Source organism: Mustelus asterias, chromosome 24 (assembly GCF_964213995.1).
Source record: "Mustelus asterias chromosome 24, sMusAst1.hap1.1, whole genome shotgun sequence".
Lineage (NCBI taxonomy): Eukaryota > Metazoa > Chordata > Chondrichthyes > Carcharhiniformes > Triakidae > Mustelus > Mustelus asterias.
In genome coordinates this window covers 20,412,245-20,428,393 of record NC_135824.1, presented here as the reverse complement: position 1 = coordinate 20,428,393, position 16,149 = coordinate 20,412,245, and the positions used below count along the sequence as shown (strand labels likewise).

Sequence of the window (16,149 nt, the reverse complement as noted above, 5' to 3'; positions counted from 1 at the left end):
GTGTATACAGTGAGGAGCATCAGGGCTACCGACACTCCGGATTCTGACTTTGTACCTGAAGCATTCTGAGGAGTTTGTTAATAAAAGGAATTTGGTGAAGGGTCACCGGCTTCTGAGGAGTTAGTTCAAGCACCGTCAAAAATTCGTTCAGCTCGGACAAGCGAGCTGCGTTGAGGTACCCGCGACTTGCCTAAGTTATAATAATGAGGCCCGAGCACTAATTTAGTTTGGTCTTTAGGCCACATTATTCTCGTGCAGCTTTGTTGCCAGAATCATAACCAATTTGGGGTCCTACCAAATTTAGACCCCACCTTTCCTAAATTCTATGCATAACCAAGTAAGCTCTATATAGCGCTGTTCCTTTAAAAGAAGAGTAGGAGGTAAATGAATGCAGAATCCTGGAGCATTAATATTATATCAGCTTTATTGCAATAATATCTTGTAAGGTCCTGGTTAATCATCATGGTGCGAGATTCTCCGGCCTACCAGCCGCGTATTTCCCGCTGGCGGGAGGTGGCGTGTTGTTTGTTAGCGGCGGGATCCTCCAGTCCCGCCACTGTCAATGGGAATTCCCATTGATGTCACCCCACGCCGGTGGGAAATCCGCGGGCAGGGATGTGCTGCCGGCGGGACTGGAGAATCCCGCCGGCGTGAACGGCTGGAGAATTCTGGCCCATATTTTTCATTATCCTAACCTAATGACTAATAAAGACATATAAAGAATGGAAGAGGCACTTACACTGAGGTGGTCTGAAGTCACACACATCAAGTCTTCATTGGAGGGATGAAGTCTTTCAAACAGAATGGTATCAGCTCCCTTTGAGTAAAGTCTTATTTGTCCTTCAGGATTTTTAACTAAAACACAAGACAGCAGTAAAGATATCAATTCTACTGAAATAAAATGAGGCAAACTTAAATTTCATTCAGATCCACTCCATTGCTCTAAACGAGAAGGGACATGTTGGAAAACAAAGTGAATAGGGCGGCACGGTGACACAGTGGTTAACACTGCTGCCTCATAGCGCCAGGGACCTGGGTTCAAATCCCAGCTTGGGTCACTGTCTGTGTGGAGTTTGCACGTTCTCCCCGTGTCTGCGTGGGTTTCCTCCGGGTGCTCCGGTTTCCTCCCACAGTCCAAAGATGTGCGGATTAGGTGGATCGGCCATGTTAAGTTAACCGCAGTGTCAGGGGGATTATAAGGTTAAAAGAGGGGTTGCAGGATTAGGGTCTGGCTGGGATTGTACAAACTCGATGGGCCGAATGGCCGCCTCCTGCACTGTAGGGATTCTATCATTACAAGCGGCTATTTAATTTGTTTACAGTCTCAACGCACCAATCACGGACATCCTCTTTCGCACATTGTTGAAATCCAAAATGGCCAGCAACTGGTACACGACTGGTTTGCCCATCTCATTCACGGTGATGGTCTCCGGGGTGCGCGACCGAAAAACAAAACCAAAGTTTCTCGCAGCTGTGACCAGCGCTCCTTCGTCGGGTGACTGGGCTTGGTAAACAAGTTCACCTGGAAAGGAAATTCCAGAGGCTTTCATTATAAAAAACAAACACACAATGTTTTGTACAGACAAGTGTTCTCCTGATAATTCAAAGCCACTGTTAATACAACCAACGAGAATTATCCAGTCATCTGAATTAAGCAAGTCAATACAAAATGGACGACAAAGATTGGTCCCAGATCATCTCGGGTTGTCCCCCACGCCTTCCCCGCCCCCAAACATTTCCCTGACTCAGTGCTGCTCTGCATTTCACCCTGGGTTTCACAAGCTTGCCTTTACCAGAAATGTGGAGTGCAGCATTCCCTGCAGAGCTCATTCACCACCGAGTAGAGTCGGGTAGGGGGGCAGGGAATCAGACAGGACATGCCCCTTTTTTTTTTAAACAGCAGTAGCAGCCGTATGGTTTAAAGGTCTAGTTTGAAATGAGTGAGTGGGTAAATGAGTGAATGGGCAGGGTGGTCGGGTGGCAGGTGGGGTAGCGGGGGGGGGGGGGGGGGGGGGGAGCAGGTGGCAGGGGTACCCAGGTGAGTCAGGTGGGTTGGGCGGGGGGATCAGTGTGTGATTGGGGGTGGGTGGGTTGGGGTCAGTTCTGGAATTACACACCGAGTTAAACTAGGTTTCTCTGTCAAATATTTCCTGGGTAAATCCTGTGGAAAAGTCCGAAGTCTCTAACTCTAGCTTACAGCTCCGCACTAGCGTCCAAAGACATGTAGGTTAGGGGGAATTAGCCATGGTAAATGCACGGGGTTATGGGAATTGGGTGGGGGGGGGGGGGGGGGGGGGGGATGGCCTTGGTAAGATCCTCTTTCAGAGAGTTGGAGCAGACTCAATGGGCTGAATGGCCTTGTTCTCCACTGCAGAGATCCAATGGTCTGGCAGCATCTGAGGAGAGAAACGGTTTCCAATCTTAATGACCCTCCTACAGGAGTTAACCCCGTTTCTCTCTCCACAGTTGCTGCCAGACCTGCCGAGTTTATCCAGCATTTTCTGCTTTTATTTCAGATTTCCAGCATCTGCAGTACTTTAGTTTTTTTTAATAGACATACATTATTTCTGGCAACGGAAGGCACTCAAACAAGGTCACCCCACAGTTCAGTACTTCATACTGTAACAAAACTTGCTTATATGTTGTGTAGGGACATGTTAGCAGACTGCTTCATTTCACCAGAAGAATGAATCTCACCTCGTTCACCTGGGGGCCTGAATCTCAAAATGTCTTTTTTTGTTAATCTTTCAAACTGCCCAAGCTATGGCTACAGTTTGGCCGCTAAGCAAAAACTACCCGAATATATATTACCTTCATTCTTTTCCTCTGGCATGACTGTGTGGCAAAGTGAAAGCAACCTGAAAAACTCGTGCACTGACGGATCCCCCAGCTTAATGGCTTCCACCAGACTGGCATCGTAAAACTTAAACTTTGGATCGGCTAATGTATTGAACGAAAAATCCACAGGGAGAGTTCTCTAGAAATGAAAGAGAAAATAAATGAGGCTGCAAAAAATAACAGAGTAAAGTTAACGGGTGGAATTTTACGGCTGCTTTACGCAGGGGCCTGACAGCTCTCTGCCTGTCAGAACCCCTTAACTGTGAATGAGCATGTGCAGCATCAGATGTCTGCACACGCGCAATACCTCCCTCTGCAGGCTGTCTGGTGAGTTAAGCCCCACCCACAGCCTCTCTGGTTAGAAACTGACTAGCCCATCTCTTTAGAGACACAGAGTGCATAAGATTGGGCGTGAAAACTCACTCAAAAAACAGATCTGGAACTCTCCCCTTTTCAGACTAGCTGGACCCTTAGAAAAAAAATCTCATAAAATTCTCATTAAATTAGCTATATAAGACCCTCGTCAGACCCCACTTGGAGTACTGTGCTCAGTTCTGGTCGCCTCATTACAGGAAGGATGTGGAAAAGATTGAAAGGGTGCAGAGGAGATTTACAAGGATGTTGCCTGGATTGAGTGGCATGCCTTATGAGGATAGGCTGAGGGAGCTCGGTCTTTTCTCCTTGGAGAGACGTAGGATGAGAGGAGACCTGATAGAGGTATATAAGATGTTGAGAGGCATAGATCGGGTGGACTCTCAGAGGCTTTTTCCCAGGGTGGAAATGGCTGCTACGAGAGGACACAGGTTTAAGGTGCTGGGGGGTAGGTACAGGGGAAATGTTAGGGGGAAGTTTTTCCACACAGAGGGTGGTGGGCGAGTGGAATCGGCTGCCGTCAGTGGTGGTGGTGGCAAACTCAATAGGGTCTTTTAAGAGACTCCTGGATGAGTACATGGGACTTAATAGGATGGAGGGTTATAGGTAGGCCTAAAAGGTAGGGATATGTTTGGCACAACTTTGTGGGGCTGAAGGGCCTGTTTTGTGCTGTAGTTTTCTATGTTTCTAAAATTCCACCCAACATGTCTCCACAGCTGCCCCAAATTTTCCCTAAAATTTTATTTCGAGCTGTGATGTGTTGGTCGGAACGTGCATTTAAGTCTGTCCAAACTCTTGTCCGATCCTTGCATTCAAAGCTCAAATTGACGTTTCTCAATTTGTTTGGGGCTCAGTCTCAAACTAAATTATTGCTCCAGAAATGATTTTTAAAAATCATTCATGGGACATGGGTGTCGCTGGCTGGCCAGCTATTTATTGCCCATCCCTGGTTGCCCTTGGAGGGCAGTTGAGAGTCAGCCACATTGCAAGGGCTCTGGAGTTGCATGTAGGCCAGACCAGCTAAGGGCGACAGATTTCATTCCCTAAAGGACATTGGTTAGTGAACCAGATGGGTTTTTCCAACAATTGACAATGGTTTCATGGTCATCGGTAGATTCTGAATTCCAGATATAAAGTTTATTTATTAGTGTCACAAGTAGGCCTACATTAACACTGCAATGAAGTTACTGTGAAAATCCCCTAGTCGCCACACTCTGGTGCCCGTTTGGGTACACTGAGGGAGAATTGAGCATGGCCAATCCATTCTAACCAGCACGTCTTTTGGACCGTGGGAGGAAACCGGAGCACCCGGAGGAAATCCGTGCAGACACAGGGAGAACGTGCAGACGCCGCACAGAGAGTGACCTAAGCCGGGAATCGAACCCGGGTCCCTGGCACTGTGAGGCAGCAGTGCTAACCATTGCGCCACGAATTCGAATTCCACCATCTGCCATAGTGGGATTTGAAGCAGAACATTAGCTGAGTTTCTGGATTAATGGTCTAGCGATAATACATGAGATTGATGGTCACATGTTATCACTGCAGTTCTGGGGAGTCGATGGTAGACCATCACCTCCCCAGAACTGCAGCGAAAGCGTGTGACCATCAATCTCACAATGAAGAGGCACGCAGTGCAGTGTTGGGAGCTTGACATTGAATAATGTTTGCTTTTGCATGCTATAAAGCAGAGAAAGGCCCATCAAACCACAGTGTGAGAGTTCCCCGCGAATCAGAAATGGCAGTCGTGAACATGTTGAATGCCATCTTGTCACACTCCAAGCCATTGATGAGAATTTAGAGTATTTGAAGAGGGAAGAGGCCATGCAAGTTCAGCCTCTTGACTAGCTAACGTGCAATCAGGCGCAGAATGAAGGGAGAACTGTATTATTAGATAATGATGTTGATTCAAGAAGGGTGGACTGAATGTTGTAGAATGAACAGAATGTGTAGAAAGCAAATTAGTTACAAATGAGCTGCAATAGAAGAAATAACCAAAGCAAGTCGCGGATCATTGAAATGTAACCAAGCAGAGTAACCTTTTTGAGTACTGAATGTCTTTTGGAACCAGCACTTGTGTTAACAGCTAAAAATACGTTTCTGGTTTCCTGATTTACGCTGGTGTTTTTCTCCACATAAGCGATCTTCTAGGAGTTCTGAGTGAGTAACTCATCAGAGGTCCAGGATGGAATTTGAAACCTCCTCAATTTGATTTTATTGTCCTGCCCAATATTCATCCTCCAAATACCATCACCAGAAACAGATTATTGCTCAATTATCTCATGAATTTTTAAGGTACCTTGTTGAGTGCAAATTGGTTGTTACGTTTGTTTCAACAAGAGACTACACTTCAAAAATAATTTATGAATGTGATATACTTTGAGATGTTTTGAGGATCTTAAAGGCTTTAAATAAATACTATTTATTTCCTTCATCATTTATTATCGGGCTCACTTTTCAATCAAATTATTATAGAATCAAAGAATCCATACAGTGCAGATGGAGGCCATTCAGCCTATCGAGTCTGCACAGATAACAATCCCACCCAGGCCCTATCCCCACATCTTCACCCTGTTAGTCCCCCTGACACTAAGGGAAATTTAGCATGGACAATCAACCTAATCTGCACATCTTTGGACTGTGGGAGGGAAACTGGAGCACCTGGAGGAAACCCACACAGACACGGGGAGTATGTGCAAACTCCCCACAGACCCGAGGCTGGAATTGAACCGGGTCCCTGGTGCTGTGAGGCAGCAGTGCTAACCACTGTGCCACCGTGACGGATACACTTCCACAAAATTTTAAAAAACATTATTACATGGCAAAGATGTTAAAACAATACTGGGAACATACACATTTTAAATTGCACTTGGTTCTTTTGCAAATAAAAGTTCAGATGACAATCACACACATCGAATGAACATTTCCGCACGCTGAATGGTTGGAATTGTCCACTCCCGCCAGCAATGGGAGCCGGGGCGGGTGGAGATACATAATCTGGTGGGAAGCAAAAATATCTGCTTCCTGACAGGGGGATAAGCTGTTGGAATTTTATTCTCCAGACTCCCAAGCTGGGTTATTGGTCAAGCTACCCGATGAACATTTGTATGCATTGGTATCTCATGCATGATTATTAAAAGAGCACCTCTCTGGAATTATGTCCGTTCTCCAAATTAAATTCCCTGCCAGCAGGAAATGAGAATGTTTTATAACTGTATACAAGTGACGTCACCTCGAAGGGGAAGGTTTGGAGTTGACAGAAGAATGAACAGTAGCTTTGTACCTTTCTGGGATCTCAATGTTATGGGACACATGAGCCAGACAAACCTGCTGCAACGAGGCCTTCATCACAGTTTTTAAAGTTTTAAAAATGTTTTTAAAGTTTAAAAGTTTATTTATTTTTAACACTGCAATGAAGTTACTGTGAAAATCCCCGAGTCGCCACACTCCGACGCCTGTTCGGGTACACTGAGGGAAAATTTAGCATGGCCAGTGCACCTAACCGACACATCTTTCGGACTGTGGGAGGAAACCAGAGCACCCGGAGGAAACCCACGCAGATATGGGGAGGACGTGCAGACTCCGCACAGACAGTGACCCAAGCTGGGAATTGAACTCTGGTCCCTGGTGCTGTGAGGCAGCAGAGCTAACCACCGTGCCATTGTGCCGCATGGAGCAGAACTCCCGGTGCCATTTGCCAGCAGCTGCAGCCAGAGACAGGGATGAAGGAAGGAAGGGAGATAAAGAGAAAGAGAGAGAGAGAGGGGCGGGGGGGGAAGAGGGGGAGAGGAGGGAGGGAGGGCGGTGGAATGCCTCCAAGGCCGTGGCTGGTGGAAGGCAGTCAATTCGCGACACCAAGCTTCCATCCTCCTGGGTGAATGGTCATGGCTGACCAGGAATCATGCAATGAGTCTTTCTATACTTCCAAGGCTACGGTCTCTCTACAGAGTTTAGCTTAGTTTATTTATTAGTGTCACAAGTAGGCTTACATTAACACTGCAATGAAGTTACTGTGGAAATCCCCTAGTCGCCACACTCCGGCACCTGTTCGGGAACACTGAGGGAGAATTTAGCATGGCCAATGCATCTAACCAGCATGTCTTTTGGACCGTGGGAGGAAACCGGAGCACCCGGGGGAAACCCATGCAGACAAGGGGAAAATGTGCAGACTCCATACAGACAGTGACCCAAGCCAGGAATCGAACCCAGGTCTTTGGTGCTGTGAGGCAGCACTGCTAACCACTGTGCTGCCACCCCACAGGAATCTGCCACCCCGCGGTGAGGAGATTCAAGGGTAGTGAAGACAAATAGAAAAGTGTTGGTCTGAGGCTTCTTGCACACGGCTCTCATCGCCCTGGGGAAAGATCAGTGTCCCCATATGGATTCATGGATGAATGGGAGGGACACACATCTCTAATCCTTTACCTGAAAGAGGGGTGAGGATGCCACGTCTGGTTGGAGATCAGGTGAAGAGATTCGCATGTGCCTTGAGATGGAGGGGAACTTATAAAGGACATGCTCACTTAATGCATCACTTCAGTTTGTTCATACCGATTATCAGGGCTGCAGGAAAGGAGGTCTTACTAATGGCTCTAGGTTGGCACAAAGCCAGAAGGAGCAAGGGACTGAGCAGTGAGGGCCAGTGGGGCCTATAGCAGGTCAAGATGCTGCTGAACAGGGACCACTGCAATAGCGTGCACTGGCCCGACCGTGGGTGTATCTTAGGCGGTGTTCTTATGAGCGAAAGGCAATACCAGAGGCACCATCATATGTCCCAGGATGTGGTTACTCAGATATGCCAGCTTCTCCTGTACGGGCTGCGGATACAAGGACTCTGGAGGGGTAATGCTGAGCTGATGCATAAATAATGAGCTGAAGAGCGGAAGAGTGTTAAGCCGTTTCACCACCCCAGGGGAATCTGCCATCCCGCGGTGGACGGCACGGTGACACGGTGGTTAGCACTGCTGCCTCACAACACCCAGGTTCGACTCCGGCCTCGGGTCACTGTCTGTGTAGAGTTTGAACGTTCTCCCCATGTCTGAGTGAGTTTCCTCCGGGTGCTCCGATTTCCTCCCACAGTCCAAAGATGTGCGGGTTAGGTTGATTGACCATGCAAAATTGCCCCTTAGTGTCAGGGGACTAGCAGGGTAAATAGGTGGGGTTACAGGGATAGGGCCTGGGTGGGATTGCTGTCGGTGCAGGCTTGATGGGCTGAATGGCCTCTTTCTGCACTGTAGGGATTCTATTCTATGAACAGGCTTTCCTGACCCCCACCGAACTTACACTCCAGAACTGAAAGATTCTGCCCTGAGTAATTGTACAAAGGGACATTTGCATCAAGGAAAAGTATTTAACCAGGAATGAATTGAGGTAAATTAAGATTACATTTTGATGAGTTTACACACAGTCTGATAGCTTGGCCTGTCACTGAATTAGATGCAAACTAGATTTACTGCTAGTTATTAATTCTGATTACACAAGGTACCCGTGAATAGATAATGGTTCCTCCAGGCTTTAATCTGATTAATTTCTATCACCAGTTTTTGAGCTCCAGAATTGCACATTTAATCTGCTTTAATTACAAACATTACTCTTGCATGGCTGTTACATAAGCTGTTAAAATTCACATTAAAAAGAATCATAACAATGACAAAATTGTGCCATTCCCACTTTTCCCAGTTTGTACATAAAGCAGTTCACAGTTTATTACTATTTGTATCTTTTATTAATGCTGACTTTCCGTGGGAATTTCTCTGGTTGTTACAAGAACAAGTGACCTCATCTCAGCCAGCAGATGCCAGGCCCTGCCCGTGTGGGAAACATCACACAGACCCGTACTCCCTTCTTTCAAACGTTTTTCTTAGCATAAAGCTGGGTCACCAAGCAGGGTCACTTCACTCAGGAGTTCTGCCATTTGTAGACATGGTTCAGATCCTAGAATCCCAGTACAGAAGGAGGCCATTCGGCTCATCGAGTCTATACTGACCACAATCCCACCCAGGCCCTATTCCTGCTACTCCACTGACACTAGGATCGACTTAGCATGGCCAATCAACCTAACCCGCACATCTTTGGAATGTGGGTGGAAACCGGAGCACCCGGAGGAAACCCACGCAGACACGGGGAGAATGTGCAAACTCCGCACAGACAGTGACCCGAGGCTCGAACCTGGGACCCTGGTGCTGTGAGGCACCAGTGCTAACCACTGTGCCACCGTGCCACTCCATTGCTTTACATAGGAAATCTAAGTATGTTGGAAGCAATGGGCGAGATTTTCAAGCGTCCCCGCTGTATGTTTCTTGCAGTGGGAGGCGGCACACTGCTCTCTGGCAGCCGGATCTTTTGTTCCCACCGCTGTCGATGGGATTTTCTATTGAATCCGCCCCACACTATCGGGAAACCCGAGGTAGGGGTGCACCATCAGCAGGACAGGAAGATCCGCCAGCGGGACTGGAAGCTCCTGCCGGCCTAAACAGCCAGAAGGTTCCAGCCAGTGTTTCCTACACAAGAACTTAATACATTTATATAGCACCTCTGCCCTCCTAAGGAGGATTGTAAGGAGCAGCATTATAAAATAAAGTACGACACCAATTCAGAAGACCAAGGAGGCGACCTTACCGGCTCATCCTGCCGGTCGATTGGCGTGGTGAACTGGTAAGATCGGGCAAGAGGCAAAAAAAGATTGGGTTTGATTTTCACCTGGGAGCTCACATGGATAAGATTCTTCAGATTTCAGAGTGTGATTCGCAAAGCATATGGAATCCTGGGCTTCATAAATTGAAGCATTCAGTAGAAAAAGCAGCTAAGTTATGCTGAACCTAAAGTTAGAAACATGGAAAATAGGTGCAGGAGGAGGCCATTCGGCCCTTCAAGCCTGCACCACCATTCAATATGACCATGGCTGATCATGCACTTTCAGTATCCCACTCCCACTTTCTTCCATACCCCTTGATCCCAGCCACAAAGGCCATGTCCAGCTCCCTCTCGAACATATCTAATGAACTGGCCTTCTGTGGTAGAGAATTCCACAGTTCACAACTCTCTGAGTGAAGAAGTTCTTTCTCATCTCAGTCCTGAATGGCTTACCCCTTATTCTTAAGACTGTGACCCCTAGTTCTGGACTTTCCTAACATCAGGAACATTTTTCCTGCATCTAGCCTGTCCAGTCCCATCAGGATTTTATATGTTTCTATGAGATCCCCTCTCATTCTTCTAAATTCCATTTAGTACAAGCCCAGTCGATCCACTCTCTCTCTTCATATGTCAGTTCTGCCATTCCGGGAATCAGTCTGGCGAACATTTGCTGGATTCTCCCAATAGCAAGAATGTCCGTCCTCAGACTAGGAAACCAAAACTGCACACAATAGTCAAGGTGTGGCCTCACCAAGGCCCTGTATAACTGCAGCAAGACATCCTTACTCCTATACTCAAATCCTCTTGCTGTGAAGGCCAGCATGCCATTAGCTTCTCTCACTGTCTGTTGTACCTGCATACCAACCTTCAGCGACTGTTCCACCATGACACCCAGGCCACGTTGCACTTCCCCTTTTCCTAAACTGCTACCATTCAGATAATAATCTTCCTTCCTGTTTTTGCCACCAAAGTGGATAATCTCACATTTATCCACATTATATTGCATATGCCAAGTAGTTGCCCACTCAGACAGCCTGTCCAAGTCACCCTGCAGCCTCTCAGCATCCTCCTCACAGCACACACTGCCACGCAGCTTAGTGTCATCCGCAAATTTGATTTCAATTCCTTCATCCAAATCATTAATGTATATTGTGAATAGTTGGGGTCCCAGCACTGAACCTTGTGGTACCCCACTAGTCACTGCCTGCCACTCTGAAAAGGACCCATTTACTCCCACTGTCTGCTTCCTGTCTGCCAACCAGTTCTCTATCCACGTCAATACATTATCCCCAATACCATGAGCTGTAATTTTGTTCACTAATCTCCTGTGTGGGGCCTTGTCAAAAGCCTTTTGAAAGTCCAGATACACAACATCCAGTGGGTCACCCTTGTCCACTCTACTGGTCACATCCTCAAAAAATTCCAGAACATTTGTCAAGCACGATTTCCCTTTAGTGAACCCATGCTGACTTGGACCAATCCTGTCACCACTTTCCAAATGCCCAGTTATTGCATCCTTAATAATTGACCCCAGCATTGTCCCCACCACCGATGTCAGGCTAACCGGTCTACAATTCCCGGTTTTCTTTCTCTCTCCTTTTTTAAAAAGTGGGGTTACATTAGCTATCCTCCAATCCACTGGAACTCTTCCAGAAACTATAGAATGCTGGAAAATGATCACCAATGCGTCCACTATTTCTGGGGCCACTTCCTTGAGTACTCTGGGATGCAGAACATCAGGCCCTGGGGACTTATTGGGATCATACTTTAATCTCAGGCCTTCCATGTGCAATTCCTTTTTGACACAGGCATTGTGGAGGAAAACGACAACGATGTTGTTGGCATCGTTCTGCATCATGAACCAGCCGTCCAGCCAACTGAGCGTGCCAACCCCAAATCTTACAACTTGATGTTGTAATGACCTAGAACCCGCTGCCTACAGGAGTGGTGAAAGTGGGATTCATTAATAATTTCCACTGAAATTGGAAATTTGAGGCGTTTGAGGAAAATAAATTTGCAGGCTACAGGGAGAGAGGAGGGATAGGATTGCTCCACAGAGAGTTGGCACAGATTTGATGGGCCAAATATACCGCAATGACTGTGTTCAATAAGGGCAAAGTGCCCAAGAGGGTAGACAGAAAGGCTGGTACAACTGGGTGGTAGGAAGGGCTGGAGCCAAAACGGGAGGATCCAAGATAAAGAAAGGATAGCCATAATTTTTTAAAGTTTTTAAGTTTATTTATTACTGTCACAAGATGGCTTACATTAACACTGCAATGAAGTTACTGTTCGATTTTGAAGTGGCTGCAACGATGCACAAGCAAATAAACATTGAGGTTATATAAAAGCATCCTGCTCATAAACAGGGACAAGGATGAGCTCAAACAAAAGTGTCCAGAATTAAAAGCTGAGGTCCCAATCTGGGATGACTTTGACACGTGGACAGGGTGGAATAAACTTGAAGCATCCATTAATTAGTGATTGTGTAACGATAAATGAACATCGGCACTAATAAATATTGTACTATCTTTTCCAATAAATGTAACGAGATAAACAATAAACTTTGATGCTTGGGGTCAGTATGACATGTTGGATCAGGATAAGTCGGCACGGTGGCACAGTGGTTAGCACTGCTGCCGCACAGCGCCAGGGACCTGGGTTCGATTCCCGGCTTGGGTCACTGTCTGTGGTGGAGTTTGTATGTTCTCCCCGTGTCTGCGTGGGTTTCCTCCAGGTGCTCCAGTTTCCTCCCACAGTCCAAAGATGTGCGGGTTACATGCATTAGTCATTGGCCCTTAGTGTTTCAGGATGCATAAGTTAGAGGGATTAGTGGGCTAAGTATGTGGGGTTACAGGGATAGGGGCCTGGGTAGGATTGTTGTCGGTGCTGACTTGATGGGCCGAATGGCCTCCTTCTGCACTGTAGGGATTCTACGAGTCCAAACTCCGGGAGAATACCTTGGCGGTTCAATACAGGGGTGCAATTTTAGGACTAGTGTCCAGGCCTAAGCAGAGTTTTAGGTTGCAGTGTTGGATGAATGTCGGTATGAAAGGGCGGATCACAATTTGAACAACAGCTGGGAGTGTGAAAGTTATTTTTCAACACAATGACGTTGCTGCACCTCACAATTTACAAACATCTGGAAAAGCCTAATTGCATTAAGTTCAAGTATTTTCTTTATACTACCCTTACCTCAGATATTTCCATTTTATGTCCCAGTTCATCATAGACGTCTCCTGGAAAAGAATTGAAGAAAAAAATCATTCGAGTTTCCACTCAATATTTGGAGAGAAAATGAACCTTTGTTTCTTTGGATGCTAATAAGCAAAATCAGGGGGTCGAGAGAATAACATTCTCACAATCTGTCGATGTACACCATCCGGAAGCGCAGGATGGAGACAGACTTGGAAGGTCAGCGTCACATCAACAACACCATCTTTACACGTGTGCACTCACACAGAGAGATCTTATGCACTTTTGCTGGTGGGTTTGAAGGTGCAGAAGCTCCACATTAAATCTAATGGGCAGCTCACTCACTGCACACCCACCCACTCCTGATTCTACATCAGTTTTACCAGTGGCACTGGGTAGCCTGCTGACCTGTGGGCAAAGTGAAGGCCCTCAAGTGGGCAAATAACTCCCACCTGAGGGCCGCATCCCAATAACAGCATGATTCAACCAGTGGCTGAAAAGGCTCAAAGCAAGTGACCCGCATGGCAGGAGTGGGGGTTGGAGGTGAGGTGGGGCGGGCAGAGGGAAAATAAGGTGAAGTTGCTTTAAGTTTAAGTTTATTTATTAGTGTCACAAGTAGGCTTACAGTAACACTGCTATGAAGTTACTGTGAAAATCCCCTAGTCGCCACACTCCGGCGCCTGTTCGGGTACACTGAGGGAAAATTTAGCATGGCCAATGCACCCTAATCTTTGGACTGTGGCTGTTCACGCCAGTGGGATTTTCCGGCCGTTCGCGCTAGCGGGATTCTCTGGCCGTTCGCGCCGGCGGGATTCTCTGGTCCCACTGCAGTGACCGGAGATTTGGGTGAGCACCAAATTCGTCGTTCTTGCTGGCGGCAGGGCGTGAACGGCCGAAGAATTCCGGCCCATGGCTCAGTTGCTCCATTTGATAATCAACAATTTTGCAAACAAAAAGGAGATGGGTTAGAATAATATGGCTGGCTGGGTGGGGGGGGGAGATTGGGCGGGGGAGAACAGAGGCATCACAAGGAGCACTTCTCTGAAATTGCTATTGCTTTTGGGAGGGAAAGTGCAAATTATTTAGAAATCGTATAGAAACCCACCGTAGGCTTTTCCATTAATCGAGCATTTGTTGAAGATCATTATATTCTGCGTCAGCGTTCCTGTTTTGTCAGAAAATATATATTCTATTTGCCCCAGCTCTTCATTGAGTGTCGTGGTACGTGCCTCAGCAGACGTGTTTCTGTTGGCGTAGTACATCTTCCGGTCCCAGTTTATGAAGTAACTGTGCCCAAGTCGAATGACTTCAACACTGAAATGGACACAGAGTCAAAAAAATATTGGAGAACACCAAAAAAGAAAATAAGAAGATATTGCAACGAGGGAACAGCTGAAAGCCAAACGGAAACATCAAAACACAACAATGTGAGTATCTGGAAGAATGAATTTAAATTAAGGTCACCATTAAACAGAGCTCGAGGAATCTTCAAAGTCAATTATGTTTTGAAAAAATCACAAGTAACAGAAGGGAAAATAAGATGCTCTTTGCCAACAAGTTGAGATGCTGGAAGTGACGGATTTATCCACGCCTGTTTACTTTGAAGAAACAACATCAAAGAGGTATGCAAATCAAATAAAAATCCTCATCTATTCCAAGAACAGCAGGGAGACCCCCTCTGGTCTCTTGGCCAACATTCAGCCCTCAATTAACATTGCAGAAACGCATTATTTGGTCATTATCACAATGTTGTGGGTGGGAGTTTGTTGTGCCACATTTCCTGCATTGCAACTTCAAAAGTATTTTTATTAGCTTTGTAGTGTTTGAGGCTTTTGAGGTATAAAAAACCCTCTTATTAATAAAACAACTATATGGTCTGAATTATTAATTTCTAACATTAAGATCCTCAGTTGTTCTTGACCTAGAAGTATGTCGGTGTGGAGCTTACACATTCTCGCCGTGTCTGCGTGGGTTTCAAAGTAATTATTTATTAGTCACAAGCAAGGCTTACATTAACAGTGCAACGAAGTTACTGTGAAATTCCCCCAGTCGCCACACTCCGGCACCTGTTCGGGTCAACGCACCTAACCAGCACGTCTTTCAGAATGTGGGGGGAAACCGGAGCACCCAGAGGAAACCCACGCAGACAGGGGAGAACATGCAAACTCCACACAGACAGTGACCCAAGGCGGGAATGGAACCCGCGTCCCTAGCACTGTGAAGCAGCAGCGCTAACCACTGTGCCATCCACCTCCGGGTTCTCCGGTTTCCTTCCAGAACCCAAAGACGTGCAGGTTGGGGGGGTGTTTGGCCATGCTGAATTGCCCCTTAGTGTCACGGGGTTAGCAAGGTAAATACATGGGGTTATCAGGATAGGGCCTGGGTAGGATTGTTGTTGGTGCAGGCTCGATGGGCCGAATGGCATCCTTCTGCACTGTAGGGCTTCTATGATTAACCTCAGCTGGACCCTGCAATCCAGGTATTGATAAAACTGTACATTATCCACCTGCTGAATGCCACTGTGGATTTAGTGTAATCACATTATGCATGAATATTCTGTGGAATTAACATCAAATGACAGATTTCAATGGGAAACATAGGAACATAGGAATTAGGAGCAGGAATGGGCAAATTCAGCCCTTCGAGCCTGCTCCGCTATTTAATCAGATCATGGCTGATCTCTCTCTGGTCTCAAATCCACCTCCCCACCTGTTCCCCATATCCCTTTTTTTATTAGAAATATATCCATCTCCTTCTTGAAAACATTTAATGATTCGGACTCCACCCGTGCTATGGGGCAGCGAGTTCCACAAATTCACCACCCTCTGCAAGTAGTAGTTCCTCCTCATCTCAGTTTTAAATCTACCGCCTCTCAACCTATACCTGTGACCTCTTGTTCTAGATTGCCCCACAAGAGGAAACATTTGGTCTACATTTATTTTATCAATCCTTTTAAAAATTTTATATACCTCGATCGGATCCCCTCTCATCCTCCTAAACTCTAGCGAGTACAAGCCCAAACTGTTTAATCTCTCCTCATACGTCAACCCTTTCATCCCCGGAATCAATCTGGCGAATCTCCCCTGGACTGCCTCCAATGTCACCACATCCTTCCTC

At 46.5% G+C, this 16,149-nt stretch overlaps 1 protein-coding gene across 4 annotated transcripts in view; it reads right to left on the bottom strand.

Annotated features, from left to right (window-relative positions):
• Positions 1-16,149, bottom strand: part of atp8b4 (ATPase phospholipid transporting 8B4) — a 363,747-nt gene that overhangs the window by 119,549 nt on the left and 228,049 nt on the right. For all 4 annotated transcript variants that reach the window (XR_013500782.1, XM_078241378.1, XM_078241379.1 and 1 more), the window contains 5 exons: positions 14,138-14,346; positions 13,033-13,076; positions 2,812-2,977; positions 1,334-1,522; positions 740-855 (listed from right to left, as the gene is read on the bottom strand). Coding sequence is in view for 3 of the 4 variants with exons in the window: in XM_078241378.1 (XP_078097504.1) it covers positions 740-855; positions 1,334-1,522; positions 2,812-2,977; positions 13,033-13,076; positions 14,138-14,346 (724 nt within the window). In the remaining variant the exon portion in view is untranslated. The remainder of the gene's footprint in view (positions 1-739; positions 856-1,333; positions 1,523-2,811; positions 2,978-13,032; positions 13,077-14,137; positions 14,347-16,149) is intronic.